The sequence below is a fragment of the Coturnix japonica genome, chromosome Z, assembly GCF_054131305.1.
Source record: "Coturnix japonica strain WE chromosome Z, WE-NBRP24, whole genome shotgun sequence".
In the NCBI taxonomy this organism is placed as follows: Eukaryota; Metazoa; Chordata; class Aves; order Galliformes; family Phasianidae; genus Coturnix; species Coturnix japonica.
Window position 1 is genome coordinate 29,948,344 of NC_140702.1, and position 24,396 is coordinate 29,972,739.

Genomic DNA, 24,396 nt, shown 5'->3' on the forward strand with positions numbered 1-24,396 from the left:
TGAAGCTGAAGGCCAGCAGGTGCCCTGGGAGGAGAACAGGCTGAACATGGGAACTTAGCATGGGTTGGATGGTTGCAGAGACTGGCATGTTGTGGGTTCATCTCATGGAAACCAGCCTCCAAAACAGATTGCTTGTAGCACCTCGTATGAGTTACCCAGTTTGCTTCTGGAGGAGAACATGGGAGCGAATCAAATACATGCAAATTCAGACTATCTAGCATGAAGATATGGGAGCTGAGTTTTGATCAGTGCAGACGTTCCTGAGCATGGTGCCTGGATAAGGATTGCCCCAGCTTCTGTCCTCCCATTCATTCCTGTCCATCACTGCCCTGCTGAGAAAACAATAGATTGCCAAGCGAAGTAATGAAACCATCCAATTTGTCTACAGTTTCACTTAATCATAGAATCATAGAATGGCCTGGGTGGAAAAGGACCACAATGACCATCCAAGTTTCAACCCCCCTGCTAATGTGCAGGGTCACCAACCACCAGACCAGGCTGCCCAGAGCCACATCCAGCCTGGCCTTGAATGCCTCCAGGGATGGGGCATCCACAGCCTCCTTGGGCAACCTGCTGCAGTGCGTCACCACTCTCTGAGTGAAAAACTTCCTCCTAATATCTAACCTAAACCTACCCTTAGTTTAAGACCATTCCTCCTTGTCATATCACTATCCACCCTTGTAAACAGCCATTCTCCCTCCTGTTTATACACCTCTTTCAAATATTGGAAGGCCACAATGAAGTCACCCTGTAGCCTCCTCTTCTTCAGGCTAAACAAGCTCAGTTCCCTCAGTCTTTCTTCATGGGAGAGGTGCTCCAGCCCTCTGCTCATCTTAGTGGCCCTCCTCTGGACCTGTTCCAAGAGCTCTGGACGCAGTGCTGCAGATGGAGCCTCACAAGAGCTGAGTAGAGGGGGACAATCACCTCCCTCTCCCTGCTGGCCACCCCTCCTTTAACACAGCCCAGAACACAGCTGGCCTTCCAGGCTGCAGACTCACACTGCTGGCTCATGTGCAGCTTCTTGTTCACCAGACCCCCAAGTCCTTTTCCGCAGGGCTGTGCTCAAGGTGCTCTTCTCCCAGTCTGTATAAACACCTGGGATTCCCAAGTCCAAGTGCAGCACCCTGCACTTGGCCTTGTTGAACCTTATTAGGTTCTCATGGGCCCACTTCTCTGGCCTGTCCACATCCCTCTGGATGGATTCCCTTCCTTCCAGTGTATCAACTGCACTGCTCAGCTTGGTGTCATCCACAAACTTTCTGAGGGTGCACTCAATGCCATCGTCTGTGTTACTGATGAAGATGTTAAAGAGCACCGGTCCCAAGACTGACCTCTGAGGGACAGACACCACCTCTGACCAGCCTCCACCCTGACACAGAAACACTGATCACAACTCTTTGGCTGTGTCCAGCCAAACAGTTCTTAATCCATTAAGCAGTCCATCCTTCAAATCCATACCCCTCCCATTTAGAGAAGGGTGTGGTAAGGGACCGTGTTAAAGGCTTTGCACTATTCCAGGTAGATTACATCCATTGCCATTCCTCCATCCATCGAAGCTGTCACTCCTTCATAGAAGGCCACCAGATTGGTCAGGCAAGATCTGCCCTTGGTGAAGCCATGCTGGCTGTCTCGAATCAGCTCTTTATCTCTTACGTGCCATAACAAAGCTTGTTAAGCTTTCCTGGGCACAGAGGTGAGGCTCACCAGCCTGTTTTTCCCCAGGTCTTCCTTTCTCCCTTTGTTAAAAATGGGAGCAATATCTCCCTTTTTTCAGTCATCGTGGACTTCACCAGGCAGCCAAGATTTTTCAGAAATGATGTAGAGTGGCTTGGCAACCACATCAGATTAATGAGATGTCTAGAGCTCTTGCTTTTTCTGCTGTAAGAGGTGAGGTATTTATGGAGTCTCATGAATTTCCAAACCTAATGAGACAGAAGTTTGTTCTACTGCTTCCAGCCTTAATGAGCTTCTCCCCACTTTACTAGCCACCAGTTTCCTCAAGACAAGTGGATTATGAAACTGAAGTGAATTGATGTGGATACATACAGATGCTGGGAACCTGTGCCTTATTTCTAGAGGATATCAGGCAGAGTCGTTACATCTGATGGCAGGCTGCTAAGCTTACCTGCTTTTGTAACTGACAAAGTTTCCTTGTCTGAGTTTTCCTTTCATTTCTAAGACAGCTTCTGGAATAGCCAACAAGTGAAGCAAAGCTTAAGCTCTCTCTTATTTTGGTTATTCATAATGACTATTTTCTCCAACTGAAGATGGAGAATTAGACTTGGATCACAGCAACAAAGAAATTGGCTGAGCTTTTAGAACATTTTTTAAGGTTGCCAATTTCTCTGATATCGGGGGGAAAAAAAAGCTGGAAGTATTTTGTGATCTTTCCAATTACCTCTGAAACTTTTCAGTAAGGACAAGAATTACTCCAACTAGGAATTGAGAATTGTCAAGGAAGTTGAAGTTTCTATGTAGTCCTTAATAAAAATTTTTTTTCATTTCCTAAATACCTTTATGAATAGGACAGGCATCTGAGTGTTTTCTTCTATTGATACCTAAGTCTTCCATTGCCCACTTCACTTAATACTGCAGCAAACAACTATGAGTTTAATTATCAGCATATCCAAATAGCTACTGTTGCAAGGAGGCAAGATACTTCTTTCCACCCCCCTTTTTTGTTTGTTTGTTTTTACTTATTGTAATGATTAAGCTAAGCCCCCAAAACTATCTGATTCATAGAATCATGAAAATACAAAAGTTGGAAAAGACCTCTAAGTCCAGCAGTCAGCCCATCATAACCATGCCCACTGCACCCTAAGTTCCACTGCTACGTGTGTCTTGAGCACCTCAAAGAGCACTGACTCCACCACCTCCCTGGGCAGATTGTTCCAATACACTGTCACTCCTTCTAAGAAGACATTTTCCTAATATCCAAACTGAACCTCTCCTGGCCCAGCCTGAGGCCATTCCCTCTCATCCTATCTCCGGTTACATGGAAGAAGACCCCCACCTCACCACAACCTCATTTCAGGTCACTGTACTGAGCAATAAGGTCTCACCTGAGTCCCCCCCTCTCCAGACTGAACAATCCCAGCTCCCTCAGCTGCTCCTCATAATACTTGTGCTCCAGACCTTTCACCAGCTTTGTTACCCTTCTCTGGACACATTCCAGGGCTTTAATGTCTTTCTTATATTGAAGGGCCCAAAACTGAACACTACTCAAGGTGCAGCCTTGCCAGCGTTGAATATAGGGGGTGATCACTCTTCTAGTTCTGCTGGAGACATTAATTCTGATACAAGACAGCATGATGATAGGCCTCAGCCCATTGATCCAGTCTTGTCCAGATTGCTCTGTATTGCCTTCATGCCCTCAGACAGATAAGCACTTCCCCCCACTCTGGTGTCATCTGCAAACTGAGCGTGCATTCAATTCCATCATCCAAGATTATCAATAAAGATGTTAAACAGGACTGGTCCCAGTACTCACCCCTGTGGAACATCACTCATGACTGATCAGCAGCTGGATTTAAATCCCGTCATCACTACTGTCAGGGCTCAGCCATCCAGATGCTTTTGTACCCAGCAAATAATATTTGTCTAAGCCATGAGCTGCCAGGAGAATACTGTGGGTGACAATAACAAAGATTTTCTTAAGGGCTAGGTAGACTGTGTCTACAGCCTTTCTCTCATCCAGCTTACATCTCTTTTTTCTCAAGTTCAAAACTGCATATGGAGAGGGCAACCCCTCAGTCACCGGAGTTATACCTTTCCCATCATGTTATATTTTCCATAAACTTGTCACATTGCATCTTGTTATTTGGGCTACTTAGACTATTTGAAGAAGATGGCTTGCAGTTGCTAGAAAGCAACAATTTCCCCCCAAAGCATATTGGTGATCTCTTGTTCATGTGCCAGCACAACATGTCATCCAGCTTAGCTCATCTCACTCCCAGCTGTTTTTCCTTCCCTCAGCAAGGATTCCTTTAAAGAAGGCACTGTCACTGCACATTATGCTGCACCTGCCATGATCATGATTCGTCATGCTGGGCCACATTCTGACACTGCAAGTGACCCTTCAATGCACATTGTGTTTCAAAGGAGGGCTCAGTAAATGGTTCTTTCTGCTGAGAGTGGCTGTGACGTAAATGAAAAGCTTCTTTCCACCTGTGCCCCACCAGTAGTCTGATCATCACGTAATTGTTATGGTATCACTTGTTCTGTTACTCCTGCATCATCTATAACTCAATTCCAGGTGATTGCAAGGATTTCTGCTGCTGGTTCTCAAGAGCATTATCTTGCCACTTTGTTACTGACACTATATCATCATTCTCATCTTTTTAAGTAATCCAGCTCCAATTATTGCACCAAAATAAGTAATAAAAAGGCAACTGAATATGCTATCACAGTCAGTGCCCACCACCTCTTTCTCCTCTGCTTTAGGAGCAAGTATTCTTCAGAATCTAAACCAGGTAGTGCCTTCCTCATTTTGTTGCTTTAAAGTGACTTTCAATCCAAACTTCAACACTTCCCCCCTTACTAGATGGTGAAAAAAAAAAGATGATAATTACTAAGGAAGATATCAGGCTGCATTATGCTACAGAATATACCACCAGTACATGTACAGTTACTTCTTGCTATTAGTGTCTTGTTGCCTGCAAAAAATGAGGAGTGTTCACTGTGTGAGAAGAGACTATTTGTTACAGGAAAAGGGGGTTTGAGGAGGGTAGAGAATAGTTAAACATTGATATTCAGAAAGAATGGAACCATTTCTCTCCTGAGATTCCAAAAGCACCAGGAAATTATCAAGTCAGTCAACAAGGCCTAGTTCCTAGGAAGCAGGTCTTTCTTATATATGAAAAAATACAGCATTTCTTCAAAGATTGTACACTACTATAAACTTAAAAGGAAAGGGGAAAAAAGAAAAAAAAAAAAAAAAGAAAAAAGAAAAAAAAGAAAAAAGAAACCAACAAGGCTTATATAAAACGGCCAAACAGTGCCATCTGGGGACTGCTGCTATATCATAGGATGAGAAAAAGACAAAGTTAACCAAGACCAGTTTTTCTCACGGTGAGCAGAACTTTGTTCTTTTGGAAGTCAGTTGATCTTCATGGAGCCAGTCTTGGAGCTGGGTCTGACTGGCAGTCAGAGCTGCTGCAGGAAGTCCATACCAGTGTGCCTCTGGATGCAAAACAGCAGTCAGCAGAAGGTCTGTTAGGTATTCTCAGTACAGATAATTGTGTTCATTTGAAGTTTGTAGGAAAGAGAAGTCAAGGGAAAGACAACATGGCAAGCAACCAAGGTAGAAATTTTCAGACATTTCCTTTTTACTGCATTATCTAACATTTTATTTTACAAAGTCTCCAATGAACAGTGTCCTACACTTAAACCAAATATTTTAAAACAAATCCATGAGATTTTGCACTGAAATGGAAGCAGCTGACAGGCACTTTCATTTACTGAAAAAAAAGTAAGTATCTGCTGAAAGCCATATTTTCTTAGAAATCCTGCACTCTTTTAACTGGGAGAAGCTGCATTGATTTGGGTCTACTTCTTGCACAGTGTATCACCATTTTGCAAGATAAGATTGTTTTTTAGGCTAGCACAGCTGCAGGGATCACTTGGAAGAACAGCTGTGATTTTATGCCTGGCACAGGGGCAAAGGACAGTGGAGGAGCAAACCACCAGGCCAGCTGGAGAGCCCACGTTGCTGGAGGCAAGAGCACAGCCTGACTGCAGCCCAAGAAACCCTGGGGAAGCTTGCAGGCTGCTCAGCAGAATGTTGAGACCCTGGAGATGGGCCAGCTCTGCTGAACTGATGTGCAAACGCAACACAGATTGGCTATTCTTATCCTGGAGGAATTTTTTGTTCAAGAAGTGGAAAAGCAGTGAAGACAATCCTTTAGGGGCCTTTGATTTTTCTGAAAGAGTATAAGTATTCTGTTAAGACTTTCAGCCTAACATAGATCAAAGAGGATAGAGGAACCAGAGGACATGCTCTTCAGCAAGAAGCTGTAGAAGTAATGCAGGCTTTTTATGTGTTTGATTTCCCATACAGTAGCTCAAACTGACTGCAAGATGTAGAACCAGGCTAGACCATGTAGAAACAGTGACAAAACGAGGCTGCATCAGAAGTTTGTGCTATGCCTGGCTACACATCTGTGGTATTGTAACATCTTCTAGTTTTCAAAATGTTCAATACAACTATTCCCTTCTATAATGTTTATATAATTTAAAACATGTGATATTATTTCTGTTTAATATCTATATAGCATTCATTTAAATTAATGTGCTACACTACAGTTTGTATTGTATATGTAGCTTCTAATTTCCATTCCTTTCAAATACCTGCCATCTAGCAAGCTAAAACCTGGAAGTAATCTTAAAACCAGGAACTGAGAAATTAGCTTGAACAATAGTGCCTTGTCTGTCGCTTTCTCAATCTACCTGACATTTAGGATCACTGCAGAGCTGGTATTACATTGCTGGGTCTGGAGGGAAACAAAAAGCACCAAATTCTTTCCCTCTTACCTGTCGAAAAGGAGCAGAATACAACATCCTAACTTTGCTGCTGGAGTGAGCCCTGCCTTTAAGTCTGCTTTGCTGTATCCTTATCTCTGATTTGTGTTTTCCTGCACATACCTCTGCAAGCTCTGCTTCTCTGGGCTCCTCCAGTATGCAGTACAACAAAACCGCTGCAGCCAGAGCCCCCTCAGTCTATGGGGAGAGTTTTTCACACTGCATCCTTGCTGAGGCTGAGCTATGGGCCTTTCCACAGCCCATACCTGAGCCCACCTGTGCAGCTTCTTTGGCCCTTCTTTGTTCTAGGGGTCTTATCCCATCACACTCTAATAAGCAGATCCTTGAAAAGGCCAGAGCCTTTTCAAGACCTGTCAATGAGTCCCAATAATTCTTCAGCTAATATCCTCTTACCCCTCAGGGACAGGCTGCTTGCATCAGCAGCCAACATGCCAGGTGCTGTGTAAATTGCCCCATGGTCAAAAAAGCCAAAATTCTTGTGTCTGCACCGGCTCTTAAGCCATCTATTTAAGAGTAGGGTTTTTTGGATCCTCCCTGTACCTTTCCCTGACATCACGGGCATAGAAGAAAAGACCACCTGCACCCCAGCTCCTTCAAGTATTTGCCCCATTCCCCTGAAATCTTTCTTGATAGACCTCAGGCTTTCCTTATCAACTTCCTCGCCGCCAGCCTGAATTATTAAAAGTGGGTAATAATCCAAAAGCTGAATCAACCCAAGAATTATCTTTGAAATGTCCCTGGCCTGTGCCCCAGGAAGGCAGCACACCTCTCTGCGGGTAGGGTCGGGCCGGCATATAGGGCCTTCTGTTCCTTGCAGAAAGGAGTCACCTATGACAATCACCCTTCTGTCCTTACGGGTAGAAGCAGTCTTGAGGCTTGGGGTCGACCGCTTCGCCTGAGGCAACCTCATGGGTGAACCTGTCTCCACACTCTCACTCGTTCCCCCCTCAAATTCCAGGGCCTCAAACCTGTTTCGCAGAGGCACCTGGGGAGCCGAGGATGGTTGGGATGGGGGATGCCCCCTCTGCTGAGCAGGTACAAGTTTCCACTCCTCCTCCCTTCTCAAGTTGCTGCTGGGGGGAAGAGAGGACAGGGGGCTCGTTGCAGCGCTGCCAGCTGGCTAGTTCCCCTTTACCACCTGTTTGTGAGGTGGCAGGGGCTGACATGCTCCATTAGGAGCCTCGGCTGTGTGCTGAGAACCTGAGGCTGAGAGGGACTGACACCACCAGTCAGTCTCCCTCTCACACTCTTCTATAGTCCTCAGCCTCTCCACTTCCTCCTTCAGGTCAACTACGAGGCTGAGCAAGTAGTTCACCTGGTCGCAGCGAACACAATCACTGCCTCCCTCACCCAGCACTGCAAGGGCCAGGCTCTGGCACTCAGTACAGCCAGAGACCTGCACACCAGCATCTCGGGTTGGGGGCTCAGTCTGAGTCTTCTCAGACTTTCTGGCAGCAGAATTCCTATCAGGCATGTGCAGGACCTCAGTCTGGGTCTCTGCAGTACTCTTGGTTGCTGCCTCCCGTTTCTGAGAGCATGGGACCCTTGTCGGGGCCTCCTCAGTATTTCTGGCAGCAGCCTTCCGCCGGGGAGCACCCATGTCGAAGCAGAAGACTTATCAGCACTGAAACAGGAAGACACGAGGTGCACGTGCACGGACCCGGACCCGGACCCCTCGTGTCCGTCCCTGGTGGAGTCGCTGCCCTCCCTGTGCCCGTTTAAATCTCCCGCCCTTGCCAGGCACCGCCCACGTCACGTCTCTCCCGTCAGTCCCGTCAGTCACGTCACGTAGCCGCTCCCGCTCAGCTGCCGGCCTTCTCCTCAGGCTGGGGGTTCCCTGCTCGAAGGAACCGCCCGAGATCCCCCTCGAACCACGCCGTCAGTCGCTGCTGATCGGTCCGGGACGGCTCCGAGTCAGGCGACTTCAGCGATCAAAAGGCAAAGTGTTGTTCCTTTCAATAGTTTATTGTCCAGTTCTGATACCAAAGACCATCAGCAGCACCTGGAAGGAGCTGCACACTGAATGCCATCACTCCTTCCCATCCAAAACAGCCTTTTCAAGCTGTTTCAAGCCTGGGAGAAGTACTGCTAATGGGGGTGCACCTCTGCACTTCAGCATCAGCAATTCTGGGGTCCTGCTATCTGTGACTCCGTCAACTCCCACCCCAGTGGCTGTTGCAGTGCTGTCATGAGCCTCAGTGTACTTTTAACCACGTTGTTCGCTCTGGGGAGAGTGGAGGGGACCCAGGAGGCCAGAGACAGACTCTAAAGTACCAAAAACAGAGAAGCACTTACTGGTTTCGCTTTAGAAAAGAACTTTAGGTTTTTACTATCAATATTCTGCGTTGTTCCTTTCAATAGTTTGTTGTCCAGTTCCGATACCAAAGTCCTCAGCAGCACCTGGAAGGAGCTGCATTAGTACTCCTTCCCATCCAAAACAGCCTTTTGCTTCTCCAGTGGAAAGCTGCCTCTCAACCTTCTCTGGCACTGCCTGGGAGCTGCAGGAGCTTGAGGCTGTCTGCTGCATTCCTCCTGATCCCGACGCAGCCGCTGAGAGGAAACCAGTCCCAGTCCTGCCCTCTTCCTCAGGACTTGCCTGGAGGCCTCAGGAGCTTGGGGCCATCTGCTGGACTCCTCCTGTTGTCCCGGTGCAGAAGCATAGAGGACAGCAATCCACAGTCCTTCCATTTGCCTCAGAGTTTGGGAAAGAAGAGGTGGGAGGCCTTGGATAAGGATGAGGATGGGGACAGGGAAGAAGGGGTTACAGAGAGCAGCAGCTGGCCCAGGGGCTCTCTGGCAGACGATGACTCTTCAACGCCAGGATGGAAACCGAGAGCCCCTGCTGCGCTGCCAATGGATGGAGTGACGTCTCCAGGCAAGCATGATGTTATATTGCTTGCCCGGGCCCAAGGGAGGTGGATCCATTTCCATTGCTTTGTCCTCTGGAGGTGGGTCCACCTCCATGGGCTCCACATCACTCTTTGGAGGATCTACATCCATTGGCTCCGGCTCACTGCTGCTCTTGAGAAGCCAAGGCTTCTTTGGTGGAGGAGGATCCATCCTGCTCCACAAATGCTCCACAATGGGAGAGAAGGCTCTCTCTGCAGCTCCTGCTCACAGATGGGTGCTTCCTCAACACAAGTCGGTCAGCGATTGGCATTCTGTTGTCAGGGTCCCCGTATCTATAGTGGTCAGCAGGAAGGTGGCTTGTGACACCACATGGCCACGGTGCTGTGACCCTGAGTGTCCTGTGACAAGCAAACCATGGTGTTGTTGGGTGAAGGCAGGCTGTGTTGCCTACTTGCCTCCAGTGAGATTCTGCAGGGCTCCATTTTAGGGCCCGTTCCCTTTTGTGTTTTCACTGTTGATTCCAATAAAGAGCTGGAAGTTATGTGAAGTAAATTTGTGGATGATGCTAAACTGGGAGGGGCCCTGACTCCCTCGAGGGTAGAATTGCCTTGCAGCAAGATCTGGCCAAATTTGAGCATGGTCACCATCTACGCGAAGAAGAGCAGCCGCTGGGTTCTGCAGCTGGGATGGGCAGCCCTGGCTCTGTGTACAGTCTGGGGGAGCAATGGGTTGGAGAGCAGCCCCAGAGAAAGGGATCAGGGCGTTCTGGTCGGTGGCAAATTGAACCTGAGGAGGACATAAAGCTATTGGAGAGTCCAAAGGAAGGCTACAAAGATGGGGAAGGTTTGAGGGAATGGTCTGTGGGAAGTGGGTGAGGTCGCCGGGTGTGCTCAGAGCAGAGCAGAGGAGCTGAGGGGAGCCCTCATGGCGGCTGCAGCTCCTCACAGGGAGCGGAGGGCAGCGCTGAGCTCTGCTCTGTATGACAGCGACAGGGCCCGAGGGAACAGCATGGAGCTGTGCCGGGGGGGTGTGGGGGGGTGGATGGGGGTGAGGGAAAGGGGCTGCACCAGAGGGAGGTGGGCATGGAACGGGCTGCACAGGGCTGTGGGCACGGCCCTGAGCTGCCAGAGCTGAGGGAATGTTTGGACACCACTGTCAGACATAGGGTTTGAGTTTTGAGAGGTGCTGTGTGGAGCTGGGGGTTGGACTCAGTGATCCTTGTGGGTTCCCTCCAACTCAGGATATTCTGTGATTCTAAACAACTTTGCAAATTGCCCAGTTCATCAGAAATGTTGCACTCAGGCTGACAAAACTGTGGGGGCTGAGTTCCATATCCCAGGTTGCATTTAGAGAATATTCCCTCCTCTGTAACTGTTGTTTACCTCCTTTCTGTTCATCATAACAGACGCTTGTATGAAAGGTCTTGGTTACCCTTGAGGTCAGTTTCCTGAATAAATTTCAAGTACTCCTATGGTAATGTTAGCTACAGGTAGCCAGCAAACAGCATATCTCAAGGCACATCTGTGTTTCTATTCAGCACCAAAAGCCTGTGCATCTCTCTCCCACCTACCAGCATCTTACTGATCAACATGCCATGCAGGTGTACCCAGGATGGCAGTGTGTCATGTAAGCTGCTGTCTTCTTACATCAAAATCAGTCAAGGAACCACTGGGATTTTGGTTTCCGTGCAACTTACTCCTACCTAGAAACCTACTTAAAGGAGAGGGAAAAAAGCACATTTATTCCTACCAGCAGAAAGGAAATTTTGTGAGCTACTAGGTAACAGGTGTGAGGGGGTGGTGAGGAGTTAGTGAGTTCATAGGATTGTTTTTAAGAGCTGCTTGGCTTGTAGTGTCTGCTAGCAACAACTGAACATAAGTGTCATCTCTGCTCCTTGGGGCTTCCCATGATCAATCCACACACCAGGACTGAGAGAAAAGCTAAAGACTTGTCAAAGAGCTTTAGGCTTTTCCTATACAATGAGTAGGAACTAAAAGGAATTTCATCTTATGGGCTATCGTGCTATCAGCATAGTGCAAGACTACTGAGCTGTGCACAGGCCCTCAAAGAAATCTTCTGGTTATAAACAGGCTGCAACACTCAAGGGAAAAGCTGCCCAAGTGAACAAGGGAGTCTCTGTAGGAGGGCTGATGGGTCTGTGTCATTCAGCTCTCCTCCTCTCTGGTGCAGAGAGAATCTCTTCCTGAGAAGAACCTGTCTGTGTCTGATTAATGCAGTGACTGTGGCCCTTAGCCCACTGCAGTTCAAGCAGCATTTGGACAATGCTCTCAGGCATAGGATTTGAATTTTGTGTGATCCTGTGTGGATCTAGGAGTTGGAATCAGCTATCATCATGGGACTCAGGATATTCTATGGTTCTGCAATTCAAACAGCGTTTTAGGCATGTGGTGAGAAACATGCTGCCTTGTGTTGGCCAAAAGAAAACCTGCTGTTGCTTGGTTGTTATAAAGAAATCCAAATCCCTTTGTCAAACACTCCTCATCAAGCAGGGAGGATGAGGAAGCAGTGTATTTTCCCTGTTCTATTTGCTCCACCAGCCTGAAGAAAAAGCCTTCTAGAGGAACCAGTTCCCAGCAGTGGAGGAGAGGGGCGGCACATCTCTGAGAAATACTGCTGTGCAGCACTCAGTAGCATAAGGTTCATCACTGATTACCTGCCTTCCTCCTCAGCTGAGCTACACTGAGATGTGGAACTTAGAGAAACAGTAATAGCAGAGAGGACAGTGACTGCATGGGTTTAAGAGTATCAGAAAGACCAAATGTGCATATAGAGTTAGCAAAACTGCAACCAGTGGAGAAGAAGTTAGGAGTGAGTTGTTTTATGTGGGAGGGTATCAAGCTAGGAAAGGGGAGGATGAGGCAGCAAAAAGATCCTGAAACAGGAGTACTATTGTATGTGATCATACATACAGAGACAACCACCATGCAGCTCTGCACCTGACCACTGCAGTCTGGTGCAGAGAAATAAACCAGATCTTGTTCATATCACATGTAACTGACTGCAGCCAGGAAGACAAGGAGCAGAGCAGGCAGCAGAGACCCAACAGCCTCAGCGTCTGCTGGATTCCTAATGTTATAGCCTTTGGTCTCCACTTTTTTACTGAAGGCACATCCACATATGAGGGCAAGCATGCTTTGAACCTCCGCATTAATATGTAGTCCCATGTCAGCTTCAAATGCATGCGCAGGGAAGCAGGGAGACCTTCACTGTGTGAGATGCTTCTCAAAGAGCTCTGGTTAGGTTGAATATGTTGAACATTTCCATGATAGAAAACCATTCCTCTCATGTGAAACTTCAAACTGAAGCTCTAAAAAGGGATAAGAAGAAAAACATTCATCTTTGTCAAACTCAGCAGGAAAGTTTAAACACAAAGACAGATAGAAGAGTTTTCTTTGCACTAAGCAGAAGGTGCAGGTAACCAGAAAGAAACCTGAAGTCAAAGGCATTTTCTGAGAGGTGAGACTGAAGTGGATCAAAATGAAAACTGAACTGTTAGCAGCCATGAGTGCCTCTTTAAGTTGCCTTCAAACATTCCTATTTTCATACAGTTAGCCCCACTAGAGCAGCAAGTGCTGCCTGAAGTCCCCTTCATTTAATCACTGCTTGTGGGAATTTTCTCTTGCCTCTCTGTTGTGGTTTCTCACACAATATTTCTCTCTGGATTTGTGAACATGGAGTGGGAGTAAACATCTGGATTTATCTGGTTCAGTTAAAGTGCTTTGTTGCAGATGAAGAACGTATCATTTTCTGTTCATCTTGTTGTATTTCTCACTTTCATCTGAAATAAGAGCACACTTGGAGATGCTAATTATTTCATGAGCCATCTAACATCATACTTAATATATCTTGTTTTTGTTATGCAGAACCCTTACTCCCCCTTTATTTGTCCACCTATAACAATATAGAGCTGCTTGGCTTATCTTACTTTGCAGCTGTCAAAACTCTCCTTGCAGTGTAGCAGACGATGCAGCAGGCAACACACCCCACATATTCCAACCATCCTGTTAGCAAATTCAGTCTCTGTGTGCTTCCAGGTGCAGTCACAGAATGTGGGAAGACACTCCTGCTGCAGTACCAGCAAGTCCTGAAGCACACTGCAGCAAGAAGTACCCCCTGCAAGTTGCTGAGCTAGCTCTGTGCCAGATGCGAGTGCTGAGCCCACAGCAGCAGTAGAGGTGCCAGTCCTGCACAAAAGAATTTCTGCACTTCCAGCACCACTCTGCACAGCTGCAGCCCCTCAGGCTTGTGCAAAGCCCCATGGTTTAACCAGCCATCAATATGTACCTAGTCCTGATGACTCTGCAGATGCTCCAAGGAGAGGGAAGAGCTCGTGCCACCTCATCCACAGAGCCCCTAGAGCTGAAAGGTCCATTTCAACAAATGTGAGAACAGGAAAGATGCTTAAATGAATGTTATTTGCCAGGGATCAGTTATGATGCTGTGTAAACAGCTGATCTACTGAAATCATTTACTTGTTACATAATATTAGAAGATTATTCAGGCAGCTCAGCTGTATCTTTTTAGCTCTACAATATTTATTCTTCTCTTCAGTGGAAAGGAGAAGTGCAAAGCACACGTTTCCGACTTGTTCCTCCTACTGTGAGGAGACCCTCACTCCTTCCTCTGCCTCACATCGCCACCAGGGCTCGGCCACACTTCTAACAGGCCCTGAGCTTTAAAACAGTGATTTACTACACTAACTGCACCAGTCCTGAGTGTTTGTCAGGCCTTGAACATAGCTTGGCTTGATTTCAGCCATACCTACAACATGAGTTCTGATATGTCACCCACATCTCTTTCACCTTAGGATGAGGGAATCATGTCCCATTTTTCCTACCTCTGACAGTAACACTGCTCTTTGTCCTGTGGTCCTGAGCTTCTTTTGATTGCCTTATTGCCCACCTTCTTTAGCTTAAGTGTTGTTTATCTCTTGCACTTGTGGTTCTCCCTTCCTAAGAAATCATGCCATATGCAAAGAAACAGCAAACCTAAACATTTGTTCTAACCCCCAAGCTCCTCAGATGAGACACAGTCTTTTACCAAATCCTTCCTTGTATGCTTCTGAACAAATAGCAAACACTTGTGCTAAGAAGAAAAAAAAAAAAAAAAAGCCTTTAGGATAAAAATTTGCATGTCAGTGTCTCTGTAGTGAAGAGTAAGTATTAAATATCATTATGGATCATGGTAGCAGATTTTTTCCAGCCGATGCTCATCTTCCAGCACATCACTGATCTTCCAGCATCGGGGGCAATCTTCTAATAGTATTTGCACAGCACTGAAATTAAAGAAGAGCATTTATCATTTCTCAGTAAAAGCCGCTACTTTATACTTGACGGCAACAGAATTAGAGGTTGAAGCTCCTCTAATTTTATTCACCATACACAAGATTTTTTATCACATTAATGATTCATTTTCTAGACATTTCTGCAAGTAAATCTCAAATTTAGCTGGTATCAACTTCCCATGAACTGCTGTCACTTTTACACCTTCTTGCATAGAGGCAAACAAATCCTTTCTAACAGGTCCTTCTTCAGACAGAACTAAATTCAGCAGTTAAGTACTTCAAGTTCTGAGAGGATGAATTTCATGGCATTCATGATGGGGCATAGGAACAATGGGAGGATATTGGTCTTTACTATGGACGTGCACAGTGCTTGCAACTACCTGGGAAAAGGTCACGCTAAGAAGCCTCACCAGGCCACCCCCACCACGTCCACCAACAACATCGCTCAGTGCCACATCCATGTGGTCCATGAGCACCTCCAGGGGCAGTGACTCCACTACCTCTCTGTGCAGCCTGTGTTGCTGCCCCACCACTCAGTTGTTTTTCCCAATATCCAGCCTGACCCCAAACAACCTCTGGTGCAACTTAAGGCTATTTCCTCTCATTCTATTGCAGTTATGCTGGATGAGAGGCCAAACCCCACCTCACCACAAACTCCTTTGAGGAGTCACAGAGAGCAACAAGGCCTCCCCTGAGCCTCCTCTTCTCCAGGCTGAACAATCCCAGCTCCCTCAGCCGCTCCTCATAAGGCCTGTGCTCCAGACCCCTCACAGGTCTTTTGCCCTTGTCTGAACACACTCCAGGGCTTCAGTGTCTTTCTTGCAGTGAGGGGCCCAGAACTGAATGCAGTACTCAAGTTGCGGCCTCACCAGTGCTGAGTACAGAGGAAGAGTCACCTCCCTGTTCCTGCTGGCTTGCTCTATGTCTAATATAAGCCAGGATGCCATTGGCCTTCTTGGCCACCTGGGCACACTGCTGGCTCTTGTTTTAGTGTGACACTGCTTAGTCTGCAAAGCACCACACGGCACAGCTCGAAATGGCCATGCAAGTCCTTCACTGGAATGCACTGCCCAGGGAGGTGGTGGAGTCACCGACCCTGGGGGTGTTCAAGGAAAGACTGGATGTTGTGTTGAGGGGACATGGTTTAGTAGGAGCTATTAGTAAGAGGTGAACAGTTGGACTGGATGATCTTTTAGGTCTTTTCCAACCTTGGTGATTCTATGATTCTACCAGCAGGTGGCAATCAAAAAGCACAGTTCCTTCTGAGAATCAACTCCAGCCCTCAGTAAAGCCTGCCCCGGGCAGCTCCTGCCCTGCCACCCCCCTTCTGACCACTATGGGGCCTGAAGTGGCAAGTACAGACAGGAGGCCTGCACCAGGAAAGCAGAGTGAGGTCCCTACAACCGCCCTGCTATAGGTACGAGCACCTTCCACTACACCAGGTTACTTGAAGCCAATCCAGCCTGGCCTTCAGTGCCCCACAGGAGATTGGTAACCACAACCTCTCTGGGCTATTGGTTCCAGTGTCTCACCACCCCAGCCCTTTATAGCTGAAGATTCATCTCCAGCTCAGAGGTATGACTATAAGGAGCTGAGGATGCAAGCCTTGCACATAGGGAAAAGAAGCAGCAATCTGAAGGCAGCCCCTCAGCCTTGCACACCTGTTCTAATGCTGATGTAGAAACATAGAATGGCTTATGTTGGAGAGAACCTTAATAATCATCCAGTTCCACACTTCTGCTGCGTGCAGGGCTGCCCCCACCAGCTCAGCTGCCCAGGGCCTCATCCAGCCTGGCCTTGAGCACCTCCAGGGATGGGGAACCACAGCTTCCCTACGCAGCTGTGCCAGGGCCTCACTGCCTTCTGAGTAAAGATTTTCCTCCTGTCATCTGTTTGGGTTCTGCTTTGCTGAAGAACAGTTTTCCTGTGAGGCCTGGTCAATCCTTTGCTTTAGAAATTCCAGAAGCCCAGGGGAAGCTGATATCTTGGAACCAAATATGACAAAAAAGGCTCAGGGTCAAACACCTCATTAAACATACTAGGGAAGACTGCAACATCACACAAGATTTTTGGGTGTTTTTTGACAGGAGCTCGCTAGCAGGGAGGAGCGGAGAAAGGGAAGCTGTTAGGAGCCCTGTGGAAGCATTGAGCTCAAATGTTAAGCTAGAGAACACCGAGCAATTCACTGTCCACAACACGCTTTCACTAACTCTGGGCAGCCTGTTCTAGTGGCTGGTGAACCTGCCTACAGCAGGAAGGTTGAAACCAGATGATCTTTGAGATCCTTTTCAAGCCAGACTCACCAAACACAATCAGAAGTTCACTGATGGTAACCTTATTCACATGAGCCCCAAAATCGCTAATTTTCTGGACTGCTATAAGCGTTACAGACCAGAGAACATCCCAGCCATTATTTTGTTTACATCCAAAACTTCATTTAGGAGCATAGGCCACTCCTAGAAGGCAGTCAGCCCTGTCCTAGAGATGACAAGAGATGTCAGACAAGTTGAGCTTGGGAGGGACCTTTCAAGGACACCTGTTAAACCTCCCCCTGCTTCTGCAGGCTGAACAGCATTTTCTCACTGGAAAGCTGCTCCTCTTTTAGCCTTTCCTGGCTGGAAAGCTGCTCCAACCCCTTTGTCGTTTTCATGCCTATACAGTTGGGCCTGTTCTGTTGCATCTGTTTATTGGCGTCCTACTGAACTTTGCACCACTTACTACTATGCTCTGCACCTCACAGTCCTGCTAGATTTTGACACTCCTTGCTGTCTGCTCATTCAGCCCATACTTCAGCAGCTTCTCTGTGAGGATCTTATGAGGAGCAGTGTCCACCTGGACTCCAGTAAGGCCTTCACAACAGTCACTGCTCTCCCCTCAGCTGTCAGCTGGGCACTTTACAGAAGTCTGTCCATATAGTCAGGCATGACTTTCCCTTTGTGAATCCATGGTGACTACTCCTGGTGATTTTCTTGTCCTTTGTGTGCCTGGAAACATACTCTCAGGATTAGCTGTTCCAACACCTCACCAGAGCTTGAGGTGAGGCTGACAAAGGAAGAACCTCTTGCAGTATATACTGCATACCACCTTACTACTATGGCAGGCTTCTGGGAACCCTGCTAGTACCATGCTAGCCCAGTTCTCCCTTCTCCGGTATTCCAGCCACCCACAGTGCTTCACCACAACCCACCCACCCAACTCCCTCCCCACATGCTGCTCCATTCCTGTCCCTTTGTTCCTGGTCCCATCCCAATTACTGCCCTGCCTATGCACTGCACGGGCTCCTTGTCACAGCCCAGCACAGATGTAGTCAAACTGCAGGAGATGCTGCAGGGACTCCTCTATCAAGAGAGATAAAACCTTCTGAAGACGACATTTCTCCTTTGCTAAAGAATGAAACAAGTCTTTTTTAAATTTTTGTTTGATGTTTTTTTTTAATTGATCACTGATTAAGTCATAATACATTTCAAAGCAAAATATTCTGTTCAGGAACATTGTGCCAAACATGAAATCTATTTTTCAACAATGTTTGATTATATTGCCTTTATATACATACAGGTATATAGATTTTTGTTTTTACTAGTAGCAAAATTACTCAGTACATTGCGTTTCCTGAAAGATGGCAAAAAATAGGACTTCGGTATCTGTTCTGTCCTTCCACACAAACCAAACCGGAAAAATCACAGGTATAGAAAGTACAATCACAAGTACATGTAACTACAGCAAGGACCTCGGAGCAAGCTAAGTCCTCACAGAGAGAAATGCTTCTAGAAGTCTACATTGCAAAAATACAGTACATTCCACTAAAGAGTTTCAGGAGTCTCTCACAATGCCTCTTAATCCTCTTTTGGTAATAAAAGCTTCTATGTCACAATGTATCCTTCATAAAAACGACTGGATGAAAATCTCTGGAGTGTACGTCTGAAGTCTGATGCAGTCTAAACTGCAGCTAACAATAATGAGCTCACCCCAACAGAGCAAGCAAACACTGAGATTCACCAAGGTGGGAACCACAGCTCAGCTGAGTCCTCCCCTGCTCCCAGTCACCACACACTGGTAGCTGGAGCTGCTCTGCACCAGGGACAGACTCAGGTGATGGGAATTCATACATTCCTTCAACAGCTTCTGCAGGTCAACCACCCGCAAGTTCTTGACAGAAAGTGTCAGATTCAGAGAACAGGCAACTGTACAGAACTATTCTGAATCTATTTACAAAGCATTCATCGCAACTGTTAAGACAAAGAGCTAAGGAGCAACAAAGTTCCACAGTTATGTATCCCCTGAAATTTTCTTGTGAGCAGCAAAGAAAATGATGGCCAATAACCACCAAGGTGTATTGACACTGCTGAGAAACTGCAGCCTGGCTGTGGGAGCTGCGTGCTCTGAGCAGCCCAGTGATCCCAAAGGGCAGCTGAGATTGCAGTTACGCTCAACCTCTGCTTTGGTTCATGCAAAACATTAACCCCTTGCATACAGCTTAGAGATGGTGTGCATTCAGGAAGGAGCTGCTACTTTGTGCTTGGCAAACAACTTTAGAAGGACTTTCTACAATCAGCATGAAAATGGAGGTAAAACAAGGCATTTTTCCATGCACACTTAATTACCTTCACAGGTGTAGCGCCAAAGACCTTGCCACTGCTCCAAGGAAATGTTAACACATACGGAATGGAGAGGCTACAACAGTGCTATGACTAATGAGCAAACTGGGCTTTAAGTGATAACAATGAAGAGGAACTTCTCCTCCCAACCTTGATGCCTGGAAATCCATATCCGCACTCAACACTGAGCTCAACTCTGTGATTTTAATAGCAATGTTAATGCTTAACCTCTTGCTTTCTTTTCCCTTCCCTGCTGTTAAGTTCAGAGAAATCTGACAGCACTAGGAAGCACAAGACAGGCATGCACAATGTTAAAGACACCAAGTGATTTCCCCAACACGCACAAAACATTACCCTTCCCCATTTGGCAGGTCCCTGCCACATGCACTCTCCACTCCAACTCCCTTCTTTGCAGATTTCTATTCTAAAAGAGAAGTTGCCAGATTCTCCAGACCTAACAACAATATAACACAAGCAACTTAATTCAGAAATAACTAGTGGAAAACTACCCTAATTCAGAAATAACTAGTGGAAAACTACCCTGCCATTTCATAGGCCCTACTTCATAGAACCTTCTGCAAAAACCCCAAGCACCTGGTTAATGCCACCTATCCATAACCAGTCAGGAACACTTCTGAAAGAGCTGGAATTGCAGGCAACAGACCTACTACCCTAAAAACACAGGGACAGGTCAGTAAAGGGAGAACTAGAACACATTTGTGACACAGTACAGTTATAGTCCAGGTGTCTTTCTCTACTCCTCCCTTAATTTCTGTGGCACGCTTTTCCTTTGCTCTCAATACTACCACGTGAAGCTACTCAATTTTAGGAACTGGATCTGGGAAGACTGCAAAGAATGAACTGTAGCAACAGTCTGTCATTACGAAGTAACAACAAACGTGGGCCAGAGGCATCAGGACCTGCTGGAAGAATTCAGGAGATGCTTCACAATACCATTCAGCATTCCCACAATACCAGGATTTACCTCAAACCTTGCAATCAGCAGCAGCAGGCAAAAGGCCTCGCTTTTGAGACTCACACCACGCAGCTCTCAACTAATAACGAGCTTGAGGAAGGGAAAAGCCCTCACTGCCTGTCTGAGTTGTGGGTTTTGTTGGTTTTTTTTTGGCTTTTTTTATTTTGTTTTGTCTTTAACCATTTTTAATTACTGTTTCAAGATAAATTTAAAAAAGAATTCTTAGACATCCTTCTTCCAAATTACCTTCTCATTTAAAACTAGTATCAGAAGCCAGTGTAAGCCTACATACAATTTTGAAGTTCCTTCTTCCCACATTCACTTAACTCAGAACACTTAGTTTAGGCTCTAACTATGAGGCTCCTTTTCTGGTCTTCCTTCTCCTTTATCTTACACTGAAAACACAATTTCACTTTACTGCATTCATCACTTAAATCTTGGCAATTTAAACATTTTTATTTACTTTTTAACTGTGCCATTTAACTGAATTGAATACAAGGACGCAAAAGAACCATATTTCAGTAAAACCCAAACTTCAAAAGTTTACTGAACTCTGAGCCTCTCCCAGATCCCTCACACCAGAACTTCAGCAGAAAGGAACAGGGCAGAAGAACCAGACAGCTCCTTCACTGAAGATGGGAGCTGAGTAAGTGGTAATTTAAGGGTTTCTGTACAAATGGCTGTGGATCATTCCAAGAGCCAAATCTCATGAGTTTCCATAATATTTAAAAGGGGGAAACCAATTTGCAGAAACCCTCAGTTCCATATAAAAACACTCACACTCTTTTTTCCCTGCTCAATTGAAAGCCTAAAGTTCTTCCTTGATGTTCAAGAAAGCTTTTGCAAACAGGAGTTGACAAAAAAAAAACCAGAGAAATGTAGTCACCATACAAAAAAAAACCACTGCCAAGCAAACAAAGCAGAGGAAGATACTTTCCTCCAAAACTTTAGTTGTTTTTAATTGTGCACAGTTCAAGAAGAGCACAAAAATGCCTCAGTTTAGATTCTCGTATGTGTTGAAAGTGATCTGGACTTTTAAAGTACACTTCACATCTTTTCCTTTACAATGAAGCAGCTCTTTAGAAAGATTTTCTCTCAGATGAGCACAGCAGTGCAGACATTACATGCCTGTTTTGTAACTTATTACTATATATGGTTTACCTTAGAACTGTAAAAAAAAAAAAACCCACGCAGGTCTCTGACATTCATCTTGCCACAAGCCTTTGATTTCTAATGATGCAGACAACCAGGGAGAAAAAAAAAAATCCTAAATCTCATCAGATTTCTTGCTTTTTGGCTGTGTCAAAGCCACAACTGAACTACAGCTGATACTGTGAATAACATACAACCTTCCTGATCCATTGTGGTTCCAGGTTTCCAACTCCAAAAAAATTACAGTAGCGGAACATATATATGCAAATATACATAACTCTGTTGACAAAAGACTGTGCAAGTAGTTAAATGTGTCAGAGCTTAGAGACTGAATTGTACCCTGCATTCACAGTCTAAGTCACTGGCTTGGCAGTAGAAAACTGCATCCAACACACTATCCAGGTGGCATTAGAATATTCTTTTCTCCTGTTCAGATGCTGCTCAGCTGATTTTACCATAGGTTGTTACAGCTTCCCTCTCAGTTAAGCATGAACAACAGCTAAAATGTCAAGATTAAATGACTTTTACCATCTGAATGCCAAGCTTCACTGTTTTGAGAGACTGCTACCAAGCCTTAATACAACAGTACTGATCTTTTCAGTACTGACATTTTCAAAGTTGATTTGAGGATTGCATTCTGTTATGGTACAGAGCATAACAGTCACTGGTCAACTGTATTCACCTACCCCAAACCAAGTGAGCAGCTGCTATCCAAATGCAGATGAAGAAAACCATGGCAAGTTCTGTTGTCAAGCTGAACTAGATCATCTTGTATTAGCTGGTGCATGGAAGGGGATGAGCAGAAATACAACACTACCAATACATCCCTGTTTGCACATACACTGATGTCATGCATATCTCCAAACACAGAAATCCAGACATGCAGCAAAATACAAAATACTTTCTACATGACAACAAGTAATGTAGCTTTCTCGTAAGAAATCAAAGCAGAGCAAAATGTTCTGTGCTTCCACATCAAGTCTCAAAAAAACATTTCTATCAGAGTATCTTAAGCCCAATGGAAGCCACGTGCCACTGAAATCAGAAGAAAATGATACTTAAAGAACTAGTAACAAAAGCACTGGTAAGAGTAATGCCTCCCAAAGGTTCACAATAAATAACAAAACAGCAAGAGCATGCAGACGTTAAAGCCAAGATTTGTTTCTAGCTTCATAATGTAAAGAATAATTAAAAAAACTAAAAAAACAAACAAACAAAAAAAAACCAACAAGAACAACCCTGGTTGACTTTCCCCACAATTGAGTTCTTTTTGGCTAACCTATTAATTTATTGTAAAGAACACAGGTATTGTCAGAAAATATTTACAGAATGATTATCAGATTGATTACATAAAACACAGATGAAAATATACATCTTCAGGTTTGAAACAAGCCAAAGAAATTCACTGTTGATAACTAAAGCACTTCAAATAAGGCGACAGGCACAAAACAAAACTGAATCTCAAAAACTACTGAAAAAAAAAAATAAAAGGAAGTGTAAAGGGAAAGGTAAAGCAAAGATCAATAGAATTGGAATGATTTAGAATTGATCCAAGTGTGCCAGAGACCACGGAAAAAATTCTGTTTTGCTATATATAAAATCTGAAAGAAAACGTTTATCCCCAGACCATGATTTCTTCAAGTACTGAGCAGCTGTTTTCTTAATGCATCTACGTAATGCTTTGTACTTTACGCCTTACAAAATAAGTCACCACATTTAAGTGCGTACTGCAAACCGTGCTGAAATCATGGAAAAGCACTTCATAAATCATAGGCGAACAGATCGCAGCAATGCTCAGCTCCAGTTTTTGGAAGTAGTTCAAAAAGCGATGAACTTTAGAAGAGGGACTTAGACCCCTGGTTTTCAAATTCCGACCACGCATCACTCAGTTCCATGAAGATCATTTTGGCATACTGCTCATAAGGTTGTCCTGTTGCCTGAAAACAAAGAGAACATTAAAACCATAAATATACCAGGGATCTGTGCCTTGTGAAGCATCTCAACCTTTTTTTTTTTCCCCCTCACTTGCTATCATAGTAAACAACACCAGACTGCAGCGTGAGTAGCATTTTCAGGCACACAGCACTGCCTCCTTTTACCCAACATTGCTATGAGTGCTTCAAAGCCTTGTTTTCCTAACATTACTTCAAACTTCAGTGCTCCCCCGAAGTAATTCAGACTTAAAGATTATTTACAAGAAGAAGAGCTTAGAAAATGTTTCAGCTAACAGCTCAAAACCCAAAATCCAGTCATTTTAGAAATAGCTTCCTGACAGTCCTTGTAGTATCATACAGTAATGCAGTCAGCATTAACTACACATAACTGCCTGTTTGTTTGTCCCAGTGCTTGACAGAAGAGAGACAGCACATTCCTGATTCCCTGCTTCTGGGCCAGCCCAACCCCGTGGTAATTAAAGATGTATTTCCACATGACACAAAGAGCAACAAGGCTCTTTACAACACTGAAGAACAGCCTCAAAGGCACCTCTCCATGCCTCTGCCCTTCTGCTGCTTGGCTCTTGCTACACACAACACACTGATGCTTTTGTGTGCTGCTGTAACTCTGGATGTCTGAAAGAAAAATAAGGCCAAAAACAAGAATGCTTCAGAAAGGCCTTGCAGAAAGCACCAAGAATGGCACTAAGTTGGATGGAACCACACAGCCAGGAACAGGAAAGAGGGAAGGAAAGAAACGTCCTGTTTCTTTATTATGGATGCAACAGACACAGGACTTTGACAGCTACTCACTAAACCATCAGAGGTAACCTTGAAAATTCAAACTAGGTATTATTCAACACTTACCCTTAATACATAAAACACAGCCTAGAGGAATAACTCAAAGCAAGAAACTATCTTCTTGTGCTGAAATACAGCAGGAAAGTGTACTAAATACTTAAAAAAAAAAACAAAAAAACAAGTAAAATATTATGTTTAGTGCACTTTTTTTTTCAGTTGGCGAGTAATTTCCAAGAAGGATGT

General features: G+C 45.3%; 1 protein-coding gene and 1 pseudogene across 5 annotated transcripts in view; both read right to left on the reverse strand.

Annotated features, from left to right (window-relative positions):
* Positions 1-8,342: 8,342 nt before the first annotated feature.
* On the reverse strand, positions 8,343-17,165 carry LOC146753872 (uncharacterized; annotated as a pseudogene). Its single transcript, XR_014939792.1, has 2 exons — positions 9,009-17,165; positions 8,343-8,462 (listed from the first exon to the last, which is right to left on the reverse strand). The product of XR_014939792.1 is annotated as an uncharacterized LOC146753872 (transcript).
* Positions 17,166-18,097: 932 nt separating this feature from the next.
* GAK (cyclin G associated kinase) overlaps positions 18,098-24,396 on the reverse strand; it is a 66,908-nt gene continuing 60,609 nt past the window's right edge. For all 4 annotated transcript variants that reach the window (XM_015849558.3, XM_085530281.1, XM_085530282.1 and 1 more), the window contains one exon: positions 18,098-23,355. In XM_015849558.3, coding sequence (XP_015705044.2) covers positions 23,254-23,355 — 102 coding nt within the window. In that variant the 3' untranslated portion in view covers positions 18,098-23,253. The remainder of the gene's footprint in view (positions 23,356-24,396) is intronic.